Genomic DNA, 20,094 nt, shown 5'->3' on the forward strand with positions numbered 1-20,094 from the left:
GTTTGTGTTGCGCAAGGAGCTGCGCTAGCAGCAGAGTGCATGAGTAACACTCTGTGTCCTTACAGTGGCCAGAAGCTGTGTATCAGACCTGATTCTTCTCTGAATGTGCTGAATGACTGGCCAGTGGGAAATATCCGTTCTTCAATGTAACAATGGGGAGAGCACGTGTTTGACATAATTTACAGCGTATGAAATGCACCTGTCTCATTAGGCAGGTTTAATCATTAGGAAGACCTGATATGCTAAGGGCCATGCAGGCAGGAAATTACCCAGGATCCCCAGCTGATAACAGACAAGATTCCTTTTCTCCCGACAGATTACAGATCAGGATGCGTTATTCTTACTGATAGCTGTCTAGCACGGTACAGCAGAAAGATTTGATTCCCATTAGTGTAATGGTGGGGTAGAGGGTGTTTCTTGAATGGCACTGTAACAACGGTGCGGCAATCCACTGAGGAGGATGCGTATTTAATTCAACATTTTAAAATTAAATGTGCTAGATAGTTCAGTGTTGAGAAATAAGGAACCAAGACTATTCACCCTTCTTGTACCTTGGCTAGAGACTATGAGGAATAGTGCCCACCCTAAGAACGTCCCAGAATTCCAGAGAGATGAGACTTTTCCGGAGTTTGTAAGAATGCTGGCAGTATTCCCACGACAGCAGCATTTTTCTCTAGAACTGACAGTCTCATTCAGTGCATGTCTTCTGCACACTTGGGTTAGATCATAGTGGAGCAAACTAGTAGACCTGCCACCAAAAGCTGACGTGTGACCCTAGCCATGTTGAGGACACGAGTGTACAGGGGCGGGAGGAAGAGTTCCTTGTACTGCCACTGGGGGAGGCTGATATTTGCATGGTGCGCAAGCTAGCGGCCTGGGCAAAGCGGGCATCTTTCCCCAGACGGGAGCAGCTCTCCATTTTCAGGGTTTGTTCTATTGTTTGCTGGCAGTGTTTACCTTTTATTGATTTCTACTCCTGTAAAGGAGATGAGGAGCATGCTAGGGCAAGTCTCTCTGCATTGCCACATTTTTCCACAAACAGTATTGATTTCATAAAGGGGGAGAGCAGAGAGCATTGAAGAAGAATCCTAGAAGTTAGGTGCCTGGGTGGCGTGCAGGCAGCTGTTCTGTATTCTCCCTTCTCCATGGGTAGGCACATAACTCAGCAAGGGGCAATGAGCTATTCATTTCTGTTAGCTTGAGGGAGGCAGAGTATTTGTTTTTCTGGGACAAGAGGCGATTAAGAAGCTCTTCCTCTGAATCCTGCAGGCTTCATGCTCATTGGGAGTGATGTGAAGTTGAACAGCCCTTCCTCGCTAATTGGACAGGCCCTGACAGAGATTCTGCAGCACCCGGAGAGAGCACGAGATGCCTTGAGAGTCTTGTTACATTTGGTAAGCGAGAAGGAGCTGCCATAAGAATAGCCCCTGCAGCGCCAGAGAGGCAGCAATAAGACCTTTGCAGTCTTGCTTTGGAGAGGCTGTCAAGGCTCCTTCCTGCAGCCTGGAAAGTTCCATCAAAATATACAGACACAAAATGTGGGTCCCTGCCTTGGAGTATTGCAGACGCCTCCTCTTAACTTTTGGAAGATGATGTCATCTGTGGCAAGGTGTCTCTGACTGTTGAATGGGTGGGGATAACTTCAGGAGTAAACCCCCAACCCTGCTTCTCCTCCCTCAGCCTGTGTCATCCCTGCAGCTACTCCCTGTCCCTGGGAGAAGAATGGGATATCAGGCGGAGATTCACCTTGCTAGCATGACAAATAAAATCCCTCCATCGGACCCAGCTGATTTGCATATGCTGCTGAGCAGATCTGTGCTTTGAAAATGAGATTGTCACTAAGGTTAATTGTTTCTATGACAGAATTGCTGTGAACTAGACAAGAAGTAGGGAGGTGAGAATGAAAACACTGTAGTGTGTCTCCTTCCTTGCTAGCCAAGTGACCATGCTCTCTGTACAGATGTTAAGGACTGATGGCTTTGAGCCAAGGATGAACATTGCAGTTGAGAACAGAGCAAGATCTAAAGCAGCAAGGTTTGTTAGACAGAAGAACTGACTCTTTGGGTCCTTCCCTTCTTGTCACCTAATACTGCGTGACACAGGACATTCTGTTTAGCTGACAGCTTTCACCAGAAAATACCACACTGACATCCACGGGGTTTAACCCCGGAACAGCAGCACACGTGGAAGTTTAACGAGATGGTGGTGTTCCCATAGGTACCAATAACCAGCTCTGGGGAGCAGGGAATGCTGCAACTGATGTGATCTGTAGGTAAAACTCTGGGATGGTTAGAATATGATCCTCTCACATCGGTGTAACACCTTTTCTCTGAAAGAACCCTCCTAGTTTCCTTAGGGGCAATGTCCATGTTGTAATGGCAGCATTAGTCGACGATGATGATCCCAGCTGCATCAGGCTGGAAAGGGAGGAGGGTTCTATATTTTGCTATTTACCATCCAAGTGGTAAGTCTGCATGTGGAACATGATACCCTGGTAGTCAGCAGCAGACCCAAGAGGCTGGAAACCATAACTCGGCATTTCTGTGGGGACAAATACAGCCACCTGGCTTACGGGAAATCATCCCTTCAAGATAGGCTGGAAAATGGGCAGATTCCTCCTCCCAGTCAGACATGTAGCCTAGTCTTCCATGGCGCCCATCCATCCAAGATGCTACTATAGGCTGCCTGACTTCTCGTTTTACAGTTCTACGTGAATCAGTGGAGTCTCTAGTTCCAAAGGGCCCTGACCACTCCTGTCTGAGGCTGATTGCCATATAGTCTGTCACCTAGCCCACCCCTTGACCTGAGATGCCTTTCTGCTCCTGACACTGCAGAACGAGGAAAGGGTTAATGGTAAACTTTCTGCAGAATAAGCTAATGCAGTCTTTTATCCTGGAAGGTGGAGAAGTCGCTGCAGCGAATCCAGAACGGGCAGCACAATTCCATGTACACCTCTCAGCAGAGTGTGGAGAATAAAGTTGGTGGCATTCCAGGCTGGCAGGCACTACTGACTGCTGTGGGGTTTCGACTTGACCCTCCTGCGAGTGGTCTTCCAGCTGCAGTGTTTTTCCCAACTTCAGACCCCGGTGAACGGCTACAGCAATGCAGCACCACCATCCAGTCCCTCCTAGGTAAGGAACAGGCCACAGGGGGCTCTGGCATCATCCACCTTAGTAGGCTCTTGTCCACCTGCTGCCTCTTGGATGGGAGGAGTGGGAAATCTCACTGTTCAGATGATGTTTGGTGCTTTTACAGGGACTAATTAAAATCACAGAATGGGATTGAGGTAAGACCAGTTGCTCCCAGCATAGCCCTAAAGCAGGCTTTGCAGTGAGAACATGGCTGCTTCAGCCACAGATTCCATTCATTTTCCTCTGGTCCCAATGCCCGAGGAGCCAGGGTGTTATTGTTCCTCTCTCCCTGCTCCCAGACGGGAGTTCGCTCATCAGGTGCAAAGCTTGTAAAATCCTTACTGTTTGTAGAAACCACAGCCCCTTTCAGGAGCCCTCGTTAGTATGGGAAGCTGGGCCCATGTGTTGCTTTGGGATGGTTTCTCTGAGGCAATTCAGAGGCAGGTTTGAACAAACTTTTTGGCTTCTGATTTTTTTCAGGTTTGCCTAACCCGGCACTTCAGGCACTTTGCAAACTTATTACTGCTTCAGAGACTGGAGAACAGCTTATCAACCGGGTGAGTAGGGTGGTGACACTACAGCACCATGCCTTAAATCCTTCTTCCTAGGGTAAAAGAGTCCAGAGCTACTAGCAGAGCAAAATAGACAGAGTGGCTTTTGTGTCCATAGTTCAAAAACTGTCTCTCTCATCTGCTTGAGTGAGTGAATGCCTTGGCACATGGGGGGCAGGCACACTGCTGGACTTCTCAGCTCAATGACAGAACAGAGAGCATGTGACATGCACACCAGACATGCTGTACGGTACAGCTGAGGAAGGTGGGATCCTAGCACTGAGGGATGGAAAACTTGATTAGGTCCCAGTCAGCCCATCATGCTAAAAACTTGTACTGGGCTGTTCCCTTCAGGATATTCCCTAATGCTTTGTCCAGTGCCGCTCAGACCTGTGCTGTTACTTGTGAGCAGCTCGGAGCTCTGCCAAACAAGTTTCCAGCCTTTGTAAGATCCGCTGTTGTGTGGGAATGCACTGCTGCCTGTAGCTCCATTACCCCAGCCTTCCTTACTCTTTCACCCTGTCCATCCCGACCCAGCTCTCTATCATTGTGCCCTCAGCATGGCTGGCATGCTTCAACATGTTCCTCATCCCCTGAGTGCTCTTCAGACCAGGCCGTTTGTCTGCCCCAGCAGGTGGGCACACAATGAATTGTGAACAGGCATGTAGCTCACCATCCCCATGTCTTGCACAGATTTTTCCTGACCACCAGTATCACATTTTCTGGAGAAATACTTTAGTGGGCAGCTGGGACCTGTGCCCTCTCTGTCAAGTATTCCCATGTTAGCTAAGAGGGCTTCCTTTGGATCATCAGGCCAAGAGTTCCTGTGCAGGAATCATATTGCCAGTGCTGCGGCTGTGCAGACAACCATTAGGGAGGGAATCCCAGAGTAAATGGAACAAGTAGTTTAAAGGACAACAATCCCACATTCTCTATAAAAATGTCCACATGACTGTTGCCTGTTCCCTGTTTGTGTTCTTGCCGCAGACAATTAAATCACCCAAGAAAAAGCAGACTTCAGATGGCTGCATGCAGCTAACAGACGATTTACTCAGTTTCCCCAGCTGCCTGCTGCAGCAAATAGCAGAGGAGATGTGCATTGTTTCTGCAGATGTTCTTGTGCAGGCCAAGCCCCAGACAGGAATAGCGCTGGCAGGAAATTAGGGTTTCTTCAGCCTAGCTCTCCCCTCTGTTGCAGCCCATCCCCCCAGAAATTCTCCCGAGGTCCCTTCCAGTCCTGCAAGTTGATGAAAACCACAGGGGAACGATTGACAGCCACAGCCCATTGACACTATTTCCTTCCCAGCTCCAGCTTGTACCTCTGTGGTATAGATGGAGCAGGTCTTATTCTCCTGAATGCTTCTATCATCCCTTTTCCTTAGGGACTCCTGGCATTGCCCAGGATTTTGCATGAATGTGAAAATACAGCAGACAGCATGCCTGGGTACAGGGGCTGATGGAAGCCAGGCTCCTTGAAATGCAAAGCCCAGAACCATACTGCCCCCCACAATCTGAGAGGAAGGCAGCCAGTTTGTAATGCTACTTCCCCAGCCTCCCTGTCAGGCTCAGGAACTGGGTCAGGAAGGTTGGGTCCCATCTCTTGCAATCTTGCTTCAGCCACATCCCAAAGTTACCACCCTCTGGTACCAGGGCTCAGATCATGGCATTTTCACTATGACCTTGTGGTGCTGAGACCTCTGTCTTAGCTGCTTCATCTGTGAATGGGGATAGTGATCCTCCCTCCATGGGGGTTGGTAAGTACTGAGCATTCATTATCATTAAGGAGACAATGGTTTCTACTTTGCCCAGGCCTGTATGACCTCGCTACTGGGTGACTGCTCCATCCAGTCTTCTTTGTGTTCAGAGACCAGGTGCCTCTGGTGAAGCTGCTTTGTGTGAGTTGCTCTGTTCCTCAGTCAGGTTGTTTAATTCTAAAAGAGCAGCTCCAGCATTTGAAACAGCACAAACATTCCCCTCTGCAGCATCCATTCTCCTCTCCGTGCACCCTGCAGGGCTAAAAGTCACACACACTGAAAAGACCCTTCGGCTTGGGACCTAGGTGGTGCTGCTTTGGGGGGAGGTTTCTCTGGAGGTGGATTTCAAGGCTGCCATGACGCTTGCTGCCTTCATCCCTGACTTGCGTTCACTGCAGTATCTGAGGAGGGGAAAGTGTTCCTGGGAACACCAAAGCAGTGAGCGTGCTCCCTTCTCTCTGGGCTGCTTGTGTGTATTTTTTATGGAAGAGATAAGGGCCATAATCTTCATTTGCACGTGCGGTGGGAATGCTAGGGAGTATAGATTGCATCAAATACCAGTAAACAGCCCCTGAAAGGAAACTAGGGGAAGGTTGTTTATGTTCCACCTCCTGTCAAAAGATGGATGGGACTCATCTCCTCACTGGCAGAGTTGTAGCTGCCTGGGAACTGCCAGCTCTGGTTTTAACAGCTTAGGGACTTCCAGATTCGAGCTGCCTGTTCCTGCTTGTTTGGTCCCTTCACTCCCAACCCTCATTGTCCCTTCTCCCCTGCTCCGTGCTGTGCCTCTTGCAGGAGGGGGCTGGCTTGTGATGACCTACTTCAGCCCTACAGGGCTTCATGCCATGTGCACGCTATAATGTAGAATAACCCATGTTTGTTCTTTCTTTCCTTCTTTCCTTTTCTCTCTTCTTATCTGCGACCTGAAGGCTGTTAAAAATATGGTGGGAATGGTGAGTACCACACAGCAGGGAACATTACTCGTGTGCAGAGGCAAGCCCTGGGCTCTGGAAAACTCTTCAGCCCCATTTCCTTGGGTTACAGTTTAATAGTCACCAAATTTTTAGGCCTGGGATTTGCTTAATTACTGCTAATGGGGAGAAAGGACATTGTGGTGTTGGGCCTGTGCTGCAAGCGTAGTATAGGTGAGGCTGGGAGTGTGGTTTTGTCCTTCTCCCTCCTCCTCACCCAGGCCTTCCCCTATGTGTGTGAATGCAGTTCCATGGGAGTGCGAGAGGGGGAACATGCCCCTTGGTTGTCCAGCTCATGTTTTGGTAACAAAGTGCTTTGCTCTCACCCTAGCGCTCCTGTCTCTTGGGCTCAGCTTACAAACTGTTTCCTAGAGGTCCTAGAAAGTGGGAAACCTTTGGTTGTTTCACATGACTGACTTTGTCTTGTTTAGAGCAGATGGGGCGTTCCTGGGTTTGGCTTCACGCCCGATCAAATAGCCGAGTTACAGAATGGCCTTTGAGTGGCCATCAGCAGCCACTAAGCACCTCCTCCTTTTCTTTCTTCCTGCAGTTTTCATACTGTACTTCCCTCCTGCCCTTTCTCTGGCAACAGACCCACTCTAACTCACCTCACAGGGGTTCACGTGTCCCTGCTGGAGTCTTCCCAGCAGCATGTCCAGGGTGACTCCCTCTATTCAGAGTGTGATCTTTGGGTGTCTCTTCTCAGGACTGGGCAGCACCTTGACTAGTGACTATCCAGGACAATGGCAAATTGGGTGTGACCCCACCAGCTGGGAATGTCAGCCAGGAGGTGAATGGGTTGATATGGAAGGGCTGATGTTTGTTCTGTCATCCTCAGCTACATCAGGTCTTGGTTCAACTCCAAGCAGGAGAGAAGGAGCAGGATTTCTCCTCTGCACCAATACAGGTCTCCATCAGTGTCCAGCTCTGGAGGCTTCCTGGATGCCACGAGTTTCTGGCAGCCTTAGGTAAGATGTTTCCTTGTTTTATTGCTGCTGTCTGGTGTGGCCATCCAACACCTTATATTTCACAAGCACCTTCACCGCTTACATCATTTGGTATGTAGGACATGATGGCCCAGCTGCTCATTGCCTGGCCCAGTGAATCCTTCTCCAATCACTGTGAGCAGAGATTGCTCTCCCCGTGTGTTTGCCACATGGAGAACTTTGTGTGTATGTATTACTCCTGGAGGCATTCTGCGCCAAAAAAAAAAGAAAAATTCTGCAGATTTTATTTGTCAAAATAACACTACATAATCACGCCAGATTCAATTATTTTGGTAATTTATTTCAAAATGCCTGTCAGCAAGTATGTCTGTAACAATATAGACATACAAAAATTCCTCCAGGAGTAGAGAGTTAAAGAAACCCCTGTGACAACCCAGTTCCTGTTTCTCTGCCCCCCGTCCCCCCCACACCCGAGCCCAGCTGCGGGCCAGATACCCACAACCCCTCCCCCCCAGAGCCCACCTGTGGGGGCCTCCCTCAGTTAATACATCCGAACCCCCTCCTCCCCAGAGCCCACCTGCAGGGGCCCTCTCAGTCAATACACCTGAACCCCCTCCTCCCCAGAGCCCACCTGCAGGGGCCCTCTCAGTCAATACATCTGAACCCCCTCCTCCCCAGAGCCCACCTGCAGGGGCCCTCCCTCAGTCAATACACCCAAGCCCCCTCCCTCCCAGAGCCCACCTGCAGGGGCCCTCTCAGTCAATACACCCAAACCCCTGAAACCCCCAGAGCCCACCTGCAGGGGCCCTCCCTCAGTCAATATACCTGAACCCCCTCCTCCCCAGAGCCCACCTGCAGGGGCCCTCCCTCAGTCAATATACCTGAACCCCCTCCTCCCCAGAGCCCACCTGCAGGGGCCCTCCCTCAGTCAATACACCTGAACCCCCTCCTCTCCAGAGCCTACCTGCAGGGGCCCTCCCTCAGTCAATATACCCGAACCCCCTCCTCCCCAGAGCCCACCTGCAGGGGCCCTCTCTCAGTCAATACACCCAAGCCCCCTCCCTCCCAGAGCCCACCTGCAGGGGCCCTCTCAGTCAATACACCTGAACCCCCTCCTCCCCAGAGCCCACCTGCAGGGGCCCTCCCTCAGTCAATACACTCAAGCCCCCTCCCTCTCAGAGCCCACCTGCAGGGGCCCTCTCAGTCAATACACCTGAACCCCCTCCCTCCCAGAGCCCACCTGCAGGGGCCCTCTCAGTCAATACATCCGAAGCCCTGAAACCCCCAGATCCCAGGGATCCAGAGGGAAAAGAAACAGCCTGATGTTTGGTTCCAGGCTTGCACAGGGTTTCCTGCATGCCCCCCTCTCCTTCCTTCAGGGCATGCTGGGAACTCTAGCTCCCTTTCCCTCTCCCTGGAAATGTCTTATGTGCCAGCTGGGCCCTGCTGAGTCCAGTGGCCCCTAGTGGTGGCTAGGAGCACTGCAGTCCATTTCTGTGTGGGAAGGGAAATTCTGTGTACATGTTAATTTCTGCTAAATTCAGCATTGCGCAGTGGTGCAAAATTCCCCCGGGAGTTTTGTGTGTGTCTGTGTCTTTCTTTCTGCACCCTAATACCACCTCATTCAGCAGGACCTGGGTTTTATTGACTTCAAGTGGCAACTTCCATTTGATTTGAGAGCAGCGCAGTTTTGCCTGGGCCCCGTTTTCTGGCAAGGTTATGTAAGTAGGTAGTCAAAGAGAGGGTACCGCTGCTAGGGAAATGGAGTGAAAAGAAGACAAAGATAAGTCATTGCCTTCCTGTCTGCCCTCCAGCCTCATCCTTCCGTGCATCAGCTTCTCATGCGTTCTCCAGACTGCCCTGAACCCTTCCTGCACTGAGCTCCAAGGCCACTGCCCTCTCCATAGGCCCACTGCTGCTACGATCCCTCTAAAAGATCAGCCAGTCAGTAACTGCTTAAGGGGGCACATGGGGCATAATTAGCACTGACTCTGTTTTATAAATATCAGGAAAACATTTGCTAGTGTATATATCAATAAAATAGAACACATTTGGTTATTTTTCTTTCCTCCATCCTACCCAGGTAAGCTCCACTGTGTCTTCCTATGTGTCTGACCAGCACCCAGCACAGTAAGGCCCCAATCATTAGTGGGACACGTGGGCACTTACCGGAACAGAAATATTAAATACTAACCAGGCAGCTACAGCACATTGGCACAAAGGAGACAGCACTGAGTGAGGCCGCTGCAAGGTCCTCGTGTCTGTTTGCTGTACAGGGATTATGTGCAGCATCAGTAACTTACTGGGACCAGTTGAAGTTGAATCTTTGGGTGAGAAATAGTTTTCTGCTCTGTGTTCTCCTGCAGGTTTTGACCTTTGTGAAGTTGGGCAGGAGGAGGTGATACTGAAAACTGGGAAACAAGCTAATAGGAGGACCATGCACTTTGCTCTCCAGTCCCTGCTGGCACTTTTTGGTAAGGCTACCTGCTGTGACATTATTTGCTCCTGCTCCAGCTGATGGCTGCAGGATGATGGTATCTAATGAAGTGGAATATTATTATCTTTTGCACAAACGAAAGCATCTCACACAGTTGCTGTGAATTTTTTTACTCCTCTCGTGAACCGGGGTGTGTGGCACTTCCCAAGCCTGTGAGTGGTCTGCCAGAGAGCTCCCTGTGTGATTAGACAGGCCCGAAGCAGGGCAGCTAGCTCTCCACCACTGCTCTGACTATAAGACTCACTGCAAACATTGAGAAGTGGGGACTTGAGGAGGAGGGGGAGTTTATTTGGCAAATACTATGGGTGGAGTGTCTGAGGCCCAGGGTGGTGCACTGAACTAGGCATAACGTGGGGGAAGGGGACACTTAATGGGCAAGGATTGGGCAGAGGATACGGGGTGTGGATGAGCAAAAGAAAATCTGGAGAGATTTCTGTCTCTCTGAGGAAAATTTGGGAAATGGGTTGGTCACTTCCATCTCTAACTTCTACGATTCACCAAGTAACTAGTTCCCCTGGAGCTAAATCTCCTTTAGAGTAAAACTGAAGGGCATTCAGCTCTCTACAGAGAGCGGCTGTCAGTCAAGCGAATATGGATTGTGTCTCTTACACAGTTCAGGGGCATCACCCATTTTCTACTACTCTGTCGTATGAATTAGTGCTGGGACAGCACTGAAGTCCTCTATTGATATAAAACAGAGGCCATAAGGGCAGTATGGACTGTCACCTGTCAAACATGCCTCAGCTACAATCTGGAGAGATGGCCTCAGTGATGAGAGGGGAGTTTAGCTTCCGTCAGTTGGCCTTTCACTCAGCTAAGTCTGCCAACAGGGCTGCAAACTGCGGTCATATCTTTTTGTTTTGTGGATACTTGTAAACCGGGACCAGGATTGAGCTCCACCAAATACCAGCTCATTCCTGACCTGAGCTGGGTTTGACTTGGTCTCCCATCAGTGCAAGGTTTGATATTTTGTAACAGTCCCGGGTCCTGTCACTCTCACACTAGTGCCTTGTGCGCCTATGATGGCTGCAAACTGGATTTGTTCATTCCCTTATGGTACCGTGTAGGACTGAGGCAGCTAGACTAAGGTGACTGCACGAGCAGCATGTCTAGATCTTTGTCCTAAGTGAGCCTGCCATAGCCATGGTCCTATGACCACAGCTGTAGAGTGCTCAGCAATACCCTTCTAACCCTCTGATTCTATGAGGCAGCACTTTCCTTCCAAGCATCTCAAAATGCTTTTAAATGTTAATGGATTAGACCTCACAGCACTCTTGCAAGAAAGGGGAAATACTAGCCTCATTTCACAGACAGGGACATCGACGCGCTGAGGTTTTGTCTTGCCCGTGGTCACATAACCAGTCGATGCCAGAGTTAGGAACAGAATTCAGGTCTGCTGGCAGTTGGAGTCTTATATAAAGAGGTGATTTGGAGGACTAAAATATCAACTCTACCAAGTTATTTTCTGATAGAAGCATTGAGTTTCTGCATGCAGCTTTCCTGGGATGCATACATTATGTTTCTCACATAATGATTAGCAATTGTGTAGTGGAAGCAGCACTGGAGTTGTTAAACAGATGAGACTAGATCGTAGCAGTGAGACTGAGTGCACATACTGTACCACTTGCTTTCATTGTAATAAGTGCTGTTTTCATTTATTTAGATTCTGCAGAGTTACCCAAACGTCTTAGCCTGGACAGTTCCTCATCACTGGAATCACTGGCTTCTGCTCAGTCCATTTCCAACCCAATGCCTTTGGGCTATCAGAACCCTCCCTTCTCTCCTACTTGTCCAGACAGTATTGCATCAGACGCCATTTCTGTGTACAGCCTGAGCTCTATCGCTTCTTCAATGAGTTTTGTTTCCAAGCCAGATAGCACATCAGAAGGTGCAGGGCACAGGGGGCGACAGGACTATGAAAGGCCTAAGAATGTCTATCTGCAAAGGTCTTCTGTGGCACGGAGCCAACTGTCTCCACAGACCACTGCTGCAGCCAGCAAAGACAATGAGGAGTATGAAGGATTTTCTATAATCAGCAGTGAGCCTATGGCAACTTATCAAGAAAATATAAAAACAAGATTTTCCCCTGATCACAAACAATCCAAAACTGGTCAATCTGGAGGGATTAAAGTTTCTGTCAGTTCCAAAGGGAGCATAAGTACCCCAAATTCCCCTGTTAAAATGACTCTTATTCCCAGTCCGAACTCACCTTTCCAAAAAGTTGGAAAACTTGCAAGTTCTGATACTGGAGAATCTGACCAATCTAGCACTGAAACTGACAGCACTGTCAAATCCCAAGAGGAGAACAACCCAAAGCTTGATCCACAAGAGTTGGCTCAGAAAATTCTGGAGGAGACTCAAAGTCACCTTATTGCTGTTGAACGTCTTCAAAGAAGCGGCAGTCAGATGAGCAAGAAGAAGAACTCGGAAGATGGAGCAGCAGCTGGTACATCTGTATTCAGAGCCTCAGAGACCAGCGCATTCAGTAGGCCGCTGAGCTCTAGTCAGAGGAGTCATCCTTCACCAGTTACAATTAAACCAAAGCCTCCAACAAGGAGCTCATCCCTTCAGAAAGTGGGTTCCGGATATAACAGCCCCACAACATCGGAGATGTCCAACAAAGACAGCACTTCTCCAAGTTCTGACTCTCATGGCTCATTAACTGAACACCCTCACTTTAAACCCAAGTACCCTAGCTCTCCTTACAGTGCCCATATTTCTAAATCTCCCAGAAATATCTCCCCAAGCTCAGGGCATCAGTCGCCTGCGGGAAGCACCCCCTCTCCTGCTCTCTCGTACTCCTCAGCTGGTTCCGCTCGCTCCAGCCCAGCTGATGCCCCAGATATAGACAAATTAAAAATGGCTGCCATCGATGAAAAGGTGCAGGCCATCCACAACCTGAAAATGTTTTGGCAGAGCACTCCCCAACATTCCACAGGCCCCATGAAGATTTTCCGAGGAGCTCCTGGAACAATGACTGCTAAGAGAGATGTTCTCAGCTTGCTAAACTTATCTCCACGGCACAGTAAAGACGAAAGTGCAGACAAGCTGGAACTTAAGGAGTTGTCTATTCAGCAACATCTTGCTTCTCCACAAAAGAATCCTCCAAATGGACACAGGCGCCCTGAAACTACCAATGCAGTGACTTCATCCCATTCTCCACCTTCCAATAGCATTCCAGGAACAGTACGCCCCTTGAGGCTGCCATCTGGGAATGGTTATAAATTTTTGTCACCAGGGAGATTTTTCCCTTCCTCCAAATGTTGAAATGTCTTTTATATCAGTTGATTTAACTTGCAATCACATAAAGGTTCTCACTATTTACTTCTACCCACTTGCCTTGATCAATACAAAACCACAGAATATTACCCGAGAAGCCATGGTCACACCCCATGATTAGCAATGCGGAGTAATGAGACAAATTAGCCTGGCACAGTGAATTGCGATGTATGACAAGGGCCTTATGCAAATAGGTTTCAGTTCCTCTTGTCAGTACTTCGGCCAGACGCACCTGATGACAGTTTTGTGTAGCATACACAGCTAATTCTGTGCAGCAGCAAATCCAATTAATCTGTATGTCTGTTCACAAAATGTTAGCCTTTAAACCACCTACATGTATTTCTTATGCTGAAAGGATGTTTACAGTTGGATTTTTATACACAATTTATACATATCCCCAGGGATTGGGGAAGGAGGTGAGACAAGGCAAATCTTCCATTTTATGCCACAAGGATAATGCACACAGAGCAGAAGTACAAGCCATTGCTTTTATGCTTCCAGGGGCTGCGCAGGGGGAGTAGATGATAATGTAACTAGGTGAAATTGCTGTTAGCCAAATGCAAGCATATTTGAGAAAATGCTAGCAATGTACAACTCCTTTGCAACATTGTATTGGTGGTTACAACACATCATTCTGGTGCTGTGCTGGTGACATGCCGATAAAGTAGAAAGGGATGTTCCATTCTTAATTCCACTGTCAGTTAACTTTTTCTGAAGAAATGCCTTTTAGGCTGAAATTTCCATAGATTGGTCTGACCCCAAAAGAACATTTTGGTAAGTAATGAACAAAATCCCATATTTGAGTAGCGTGAGAGTGAGAGATGCAAGTTCTGGTTTTACAAAGTGGTACTTTTGTTCCACATAATTTTACAAGGGTAAGTTTTTCATATCGGCAGGTAGCTAGTCAGCACAGAACTTTTCTGTTTAACTCTGAAAATGAGAGGCAGATGTACAGTGAATGTGAGAGAGGGTTACACAGTGTGCAGCTCCTCAGCATGCAGAAATCGGATATTGACATGTGATCTAGTGATCACATGTTCAAGGAGCTCTCTCCATTCCTGCTAGATCTTCCCAAGCCTCTTCCCATAGAGAATCCCACAATCTCTTTCTCTGTTATCTTGCTTCCAGGGCCAATATAGACAAATTAAATAGGTCTGTGTCTTTGTGCAAACAGACCGCACATGGGCTGGAAAGTGCAAACTGACTGCACGTTAAAATCTATGCACCTGCGTCTGTTAACGCCTTCTGCCTGGGCCAAGTAGGAAAGCCAGGAGCACTCCTGTAGCTAGGAGGGGAGGACAGGCTGGACAACAGCCATCACACAGTGAGGTGGAGCTAAGGCAGTTGGGAATCAGGGTGGGGACACTTGTTTTTAAAGAAGGTAGTTAAATACAAACCACAGAGTTAATGTAACAAAGACTGAATTTACATGCTCTGAAACCAGGACATACATAGCAATATGAACTCAGCCACACTGCACATCTAGCTCAAAGCAAAGTATTACACAGGCAATGTGCTGTGAGAGTCTTAGAGCAAGGAACAAAGTGAAGGCACCTGGCTTCTGCAAAAGACTCTTCCCCAATTCACTGTGAGACTTTGAACTAGTCACTTCACCCCTCTGTGCCTGAGCACCCCCATCTGTCAAATGGGAGTAGTAATACTTACCTACCTACCTCACAGGGGTGTTGTGAGGCTTAATTAATTGGGCCTCGATTTTTAGTTAGACTTCAGCTCAGCTCCTGGTGTTGTGCTCTGTAGTAGAGGCCTATCTACATGGCTTGTGGGTGCAATCAACTGGCTAGGCTTCTAGCTGGGCATAGCTGTAGTTGCATAAAATTGTGTCACCTGGCCCCTTTTTGAAGCTCTAGGTCTTAACATTTGTGATGATCTTTGAAATCCTGGATGAAAGGTGCTACAGCAGAACAAAGTATTAAATTCTCCCAATTTAATGTTACATGGCTGTAATATAAAATACTGGCCCTGATTAGCATTTAAAAACCCTATGGTTTGGAGAGGAATGTTTCACAACTGCACAAGAAACTAAATGCAAGCACTACAGATACATGTGTCAGGGGATGTGCATGCAGACAGTTAATAGAGAGAGGGATGATCATGAAACCTTCAGTGCAAAAGACCAGGAAGAGCTTAATGCTTCACTTACACATATTAGAAAATGTGGCAAAATGGTAAGCTAAATCTAATACTATTCTTACTAGATGCAAATTATTTGGCTGTTGCATTACAGCTTCGTATGTGGGTGATTGTAATATGCTTTATTGGCCCAACTTCTGTTGGTGAGAGAGAGAGAAGCTTTTTAGCTAAAAAGAGTTCTTCCTCTAGTCTGGGACAGCTACGAAAACCAGGTCTACACTACAGACCTATATTGGTATAACCACCTCACACAGGAGTGTGAAAAATCCACACTCGAGAGACATAGTTATACCAAACTAACCTTCCACCTCGTCATAGACAGTACTACGTCGATGGGAGAGCTTCTCCCATTGACAGAGCTACTACCTCTCGGAGGTGGATTAATTATGCAGAGGCGTCTCCTGTCAGCGTAGGAGCATCTTCGCTTAAGTGCTACAGAGGCACAGTTGCAGTGTTTTTAAGTGCAGACCTAAGAGTATGACAGCTAAATACAAGATTGACTAGACAGTTTAGCATAAGTAATGAGCACATATTTTAAGGTATTGTTCATGGTGAAGTGGCCCATGAACAACCCTTCCATCGTAGCACAAAAAGAGAGGTTAGTGGGTTACAGATGGTTGTAATAAGCCATAAATCCAATGTCTCTGATGCGTCCAGGATTTTTAGTGTCTAGCAAAGTTATGAATTTAATCTTCCAGGCTTGTCTTTTGAAAATGTTGTGCAGGTTTCCTTTGAAGATGAGGATGATAGGTCAGATATAGAGCGATCCCTTTGAAAAGTGCTCACCCACAGGTGACAGGGTTTTTTTGTCCTTTATCATTTTCCTGTGTGAGTTCATTGAGAAGCATAGTGATTGTCTGGTTTCATCCATGTAGTTGTTGTAATTGTTATTAAGGCATTTAGTACACTAGATGAGGTAATTCAAAAGATGAGCCTGAGACCTTAAATTCATGATGTTCCTAGACACTGAAAATACTGGTCTTAAACAGACACTGGATCTGTGGCTTATTACAACTGTCTGCAACCAGATTACGTCTACACTACAAATTACTAAAGTATAATTTATGTGGCTTAGAAGTGTGAATAATCCACACCCCTGAGCGATGTAAGTTATATCGACCTAAGCACCAGTGTGGACAGCACTATGTTAGCGGGAGAACGTCTCCTACCTCTTGGGAAGGTGGAGTTATTAAGCCCATGGGAGAGCGCTCTCCTGTTGGCTTTAGAATGTCTTCACCTGAAGTGCTACAGCTGCATCTGTGCAGCTGTGCCATTATAGCTGCTGCAGTGTAGACGTAGCCTCAGGATGTGGGGTTTTTTCTCACACCGAAGCTACAAAATTTTACCAACAAAAGTGCAGTGTAGACATAGCCTTAATACCTTTTCCAGACCTGAAGAGCTCTGTGTAGCTTGAAAGCTTCTCTCTCTCACCAACTGAAGTTGGTCTAATAAACAGTACTACCTCACCTACCTTGTTTCTCTAATATCCTGGGACCAACACGGCTACACCACCACTGCCTGCAGCTTCCTATGTGACAGTTTGGTCCGAGGGGTTATCCTTTCTTAATTAGCCCAGAAGCATTAGAATAAGGGGAAGAAATATGTCAGTATAACAGCTAAGAAATTTTGTAAATGATGACGATGTTGATACAAATAAATTTGGCCACATTTGCTCAAGCCACTGAGAGACCCCATAGGTTCCACTCTAGTTCTAATCAACTTTACCGTTTTAGTACGACATCTTAGAAATATCAAGATTGAAAGTGGGCAGCTTTTCATTTACATAACAGCACATACTCCCTGCTGTGCTGCATGACATGCCAGAAATCCCCCCTATATATGTTCCATACATGGAGTTATAATCATACAGAACTGATACAGTTCAAAAGCTGCCATTTTGGTACAGTCTATTTTCACACCTCCAGTGGGCTTCTTACTAGCAACTGAACTTTCAGAAAATCTGGATCAGTAAAAATGTATTAAAGAGGAGAGTGATTAGGGTGCAGAAAAGAGGGAACTTCAGTATTTGGGGAATTGGTAGTGTATAAATATGAATGATTTTGGGATTGCATTTCTGTGTACACATGGCACTTCTACTGGTTTTACTGAGAGCTGTGAACATCACACACTTCCTGCCTGCTCCTGGGCGGGAGACACCTCACAAACCCTTACACCTCACTTCCCCGCCCCATAGATGAGAAATGATCAGATTTGCCATTTATGTGTTAAAATTCAGGAAGTAAAAATAACCCATTTTTCTCCTTTTGATATTAGAATCCCTTCTGTGAAAGTTACATGCATTTGTCATCGTATTTGTGCATGGTACAAGTGATGACACTGCTTAATACAGTGAGCAATAAGAACTAGGTATTATCCACTTTCACGATAAACCTCCCACATGCAAAAAATATCCCAAGGCAATAGAATATATTTTTGTTTAGTTTTACTGTGTGAAATACTAATTATGAATATTTTGTTGATTGTCTTTAGATAAATGGAAAGAGCCAAAAGTCAAATTCTGTCCTGATTTCATAAGGTGGCCTGAACTAGCCAGGTGCTGATTCTCCTTTTTATCAGACCCTTATTTAAACAAGGAAACAAAAAGGTTCATATTGAAAAACAGTTGAGGTAAAGGTAGCTAAGGGGACACTCTAACCATGAATCCTACCCCTCAGCGACATTTCTCTTCAGCTGGTACCACTTTTTCACTGAACATCTGTTTTAGGTTGTAGGGTAGGTACTAAGCTTGCAGAAAATCTGCATGCCCATTTAAGAAGCACTGGTCACTTGAGGCTGGGTGACAATGAATTTGAGCGATTTCAGTAAATATGGGAATACATCTATTCTGCCATGTTGTCCAGAAAGGCTGTACATGTGTATTGTGAACTGGGCCCTTATGTTGCAGAAATCTTACAAAAGAACTTTGAAGGAGGACTAGTCAGCTAAGACCCTTCTCCCATGCAGCAGCTCTTTAGCACTCACTCTCCTTGTATGCAGTATTAGCCATGTTTGGCCTATATGGACTTTTTTGTAAATTAAAACTCTGTTTCCAGACAGCATTAAACATTTTATATTACAAAATTTACCATGTAAAAAGAATTTCATATTTTTATTGAAATTGCTAGGGCATTTGGCCTTCTTTCTTTGTGATTTCAGTGTCTATTAAAGCATGAGTTCTCTCAGTACTTCAGTGTTGTGTCCTAGGATCACATTTCTAATAGATTGTTTAGTCCTCTGACTTCCCTACACCAGATATCTGGCCATGGATGACTGCTAACTACCTTCATCCTCAGACTCCAAATAAGACATTTGTCATGCAATAATTTACATGCTGTGGCTACGGAACATCAGCGGCCAGTTCCAACACTATCACAACGGTGACTGTCTACTAGTGTGGCAATGGGAGGGTTAGTGAGCACTCCCTTTGCTTCCTGTTGTAGAAGACAGTACTCCAATCAGGAAGAGAAATAATGGTATGGACACTTCCTCTTCCACCAGCAGGAGATGGTAGAGCCAACATATGCGCAATTTCCTTGTTTCTGCCAGCAGCAATGAGAAGTGGAGGGGTGATATAACCCCCGGAATCCTTGTCTGTTGGAGCTGTGGTAGAGGGCAGAGTTAAACAAGCTTGTTTGGTTTAAGCTAGACTTTCACTGTGATGTGTGTAAAGGCAGTTACGGCTTAGATGCTGTGAGACACGGGCAGCAGGCAATAAATAGAATTTGCCTTTTTACTGTATCTAAGGTGTGTCTGTGGAGCCTATCGCCCAGCTATCTGTGTTTTCTCTAGTTGTACAAGCAGAACAGAACATCTGTGGGGCCTATCGCTCAGCTATCTGTGCGAACTCTAGTTGTACAAGCAGAATAGACTGTAAGAGGCCTCGCCCAAATACCTGAAACACCAGGCTCTCTCACCCTCAGCATCTCCAATACCTGGCAAGAATTAGCAACTTAACCTGTGGTAGCATTGCCTGGACAGGCTGCTTGGTTACCAGTTAACTCTCACCTTTTGGAAGGAGCTTTCCCAGGAGCGAGTTCTGATTGCATTCCTGCCCTGTCAGCCAAGCACCATATTTCCATGGTGATGAGCAGAGTGTTAACAACAGGATAGATAGCTCCCGTTGTTTCCTATTGGCCTGCCTCATTCTTGTTCCTAAGCTGGTGACACCTCCTCACGGATGCATAAGGAATACTGTGTCTAGTCCATTCAGAGATGTATTTTTAGAGTGCCAACCACTGCAATATCTCGTTGCACCACTGGACAAACATCAGGGATTTGGCTAGAAGTTTAATATCTGAATTGGTCCAGCTACATTTCATGGGACAAAAGTAGATGATCAGGGACACTGGCATTTAGACAAAAGCCAGTGCAGCCTTCCCCAGAATCCGACATACAGTACGTTCTCCTGATGTACTCTGCATCTGAACCACACACCTCAGTGTTGTAGCCTATTTGCTGAAACATACAACTTTAGTCTTTTGACATAAAAGGGAAAATGGCTACATTTAGAAAATGCTACATTCTTATTTACAGTCAATTATATGACCATATTTGATGTTATATGGTAATAAACCCATCCTTTTGTCTTGGAAGCCAATCATCAAGAACACACACAGTAGCAGAATTAGTGAAGGCACGAAAACAGAATCCTCCTTTTTAGGGGAATACTGATCTCTCTACAGTCTTGTAAAGCCACCAGCTTCCATCCTGATGATCATGTTCAAAAGGTGTAAGAATATACCTTTTAGGCAGATGATGAGATGGGCTATGAGCCCAGTGTAATGTCTGAACTTTAAATGTGAATTTCCAGTCT

The 20,094-nt window shown here is 46.7% G+C and overlaps 1 protein-coding gene across 3 annotated transcripts in view; it reads left to right on the top strand.

The window, feature by feature from the left end:
* The window catches only part of TTC28 (tetratricopeptide repeat domain 28), a 484,889-nt gene extending 466,787 nt beyond the window's left edge, over positions 1-18,102 (top strand). For 2 of the 3 annotated variants that reach the window (XM_075059934.1, XM_032769852.2), the window contains exons 16-22: positions 1,270-1,394; positions 2,900-3,131; positions 3,612-3,688; positions 6,366-6,389; positions 7,246-7,375; positions 9,721-9,828; positions 11,515-18,102. In XM_075059934.1, coding sequence (XP_074916035.1) covers positions 1,270-1,394; positions 2,900-3,131; positions 3,612-3,688; positions 6,366-6,389; positions 7,246-7,375; positions 9,721-9,828; positions 11,515-13,118 — 2,300 coding nt within the window. In that variant the 3' untranslated portion in view covers positions 13,119-18,102. The remainder of the gene's footprint in view (positions 1-1,269; positions 1,395-2,899; positions 3,132-3,611; positions 3,689-6,365; positions 6,390-7,245; positions 7,376-9,720; positions 9,829-11,514) is intronic. The other variant, XM_075059935.1, reaches the window with a different exon arrangement.
* The last annotated feature ends 1,992 nt before the right edge of the window (positions 18,103-20,094 follow it).

This window comes from Chelonoidis abingdonii, chromosome 22 (assembly GCF_003597395.2).
Source record: "Chelonoidis abingdonii isolate Lonesome George chromosome 22, CheloAbing_2.0, whole genome shotgun sequence".
In the NCBI taxonomy this organism is placed as follows: Eukaryota; Metazoa; Chordata; order Testudines; family Testudinidae; genus Chelonoidis; species Chelonoidis abingdonii.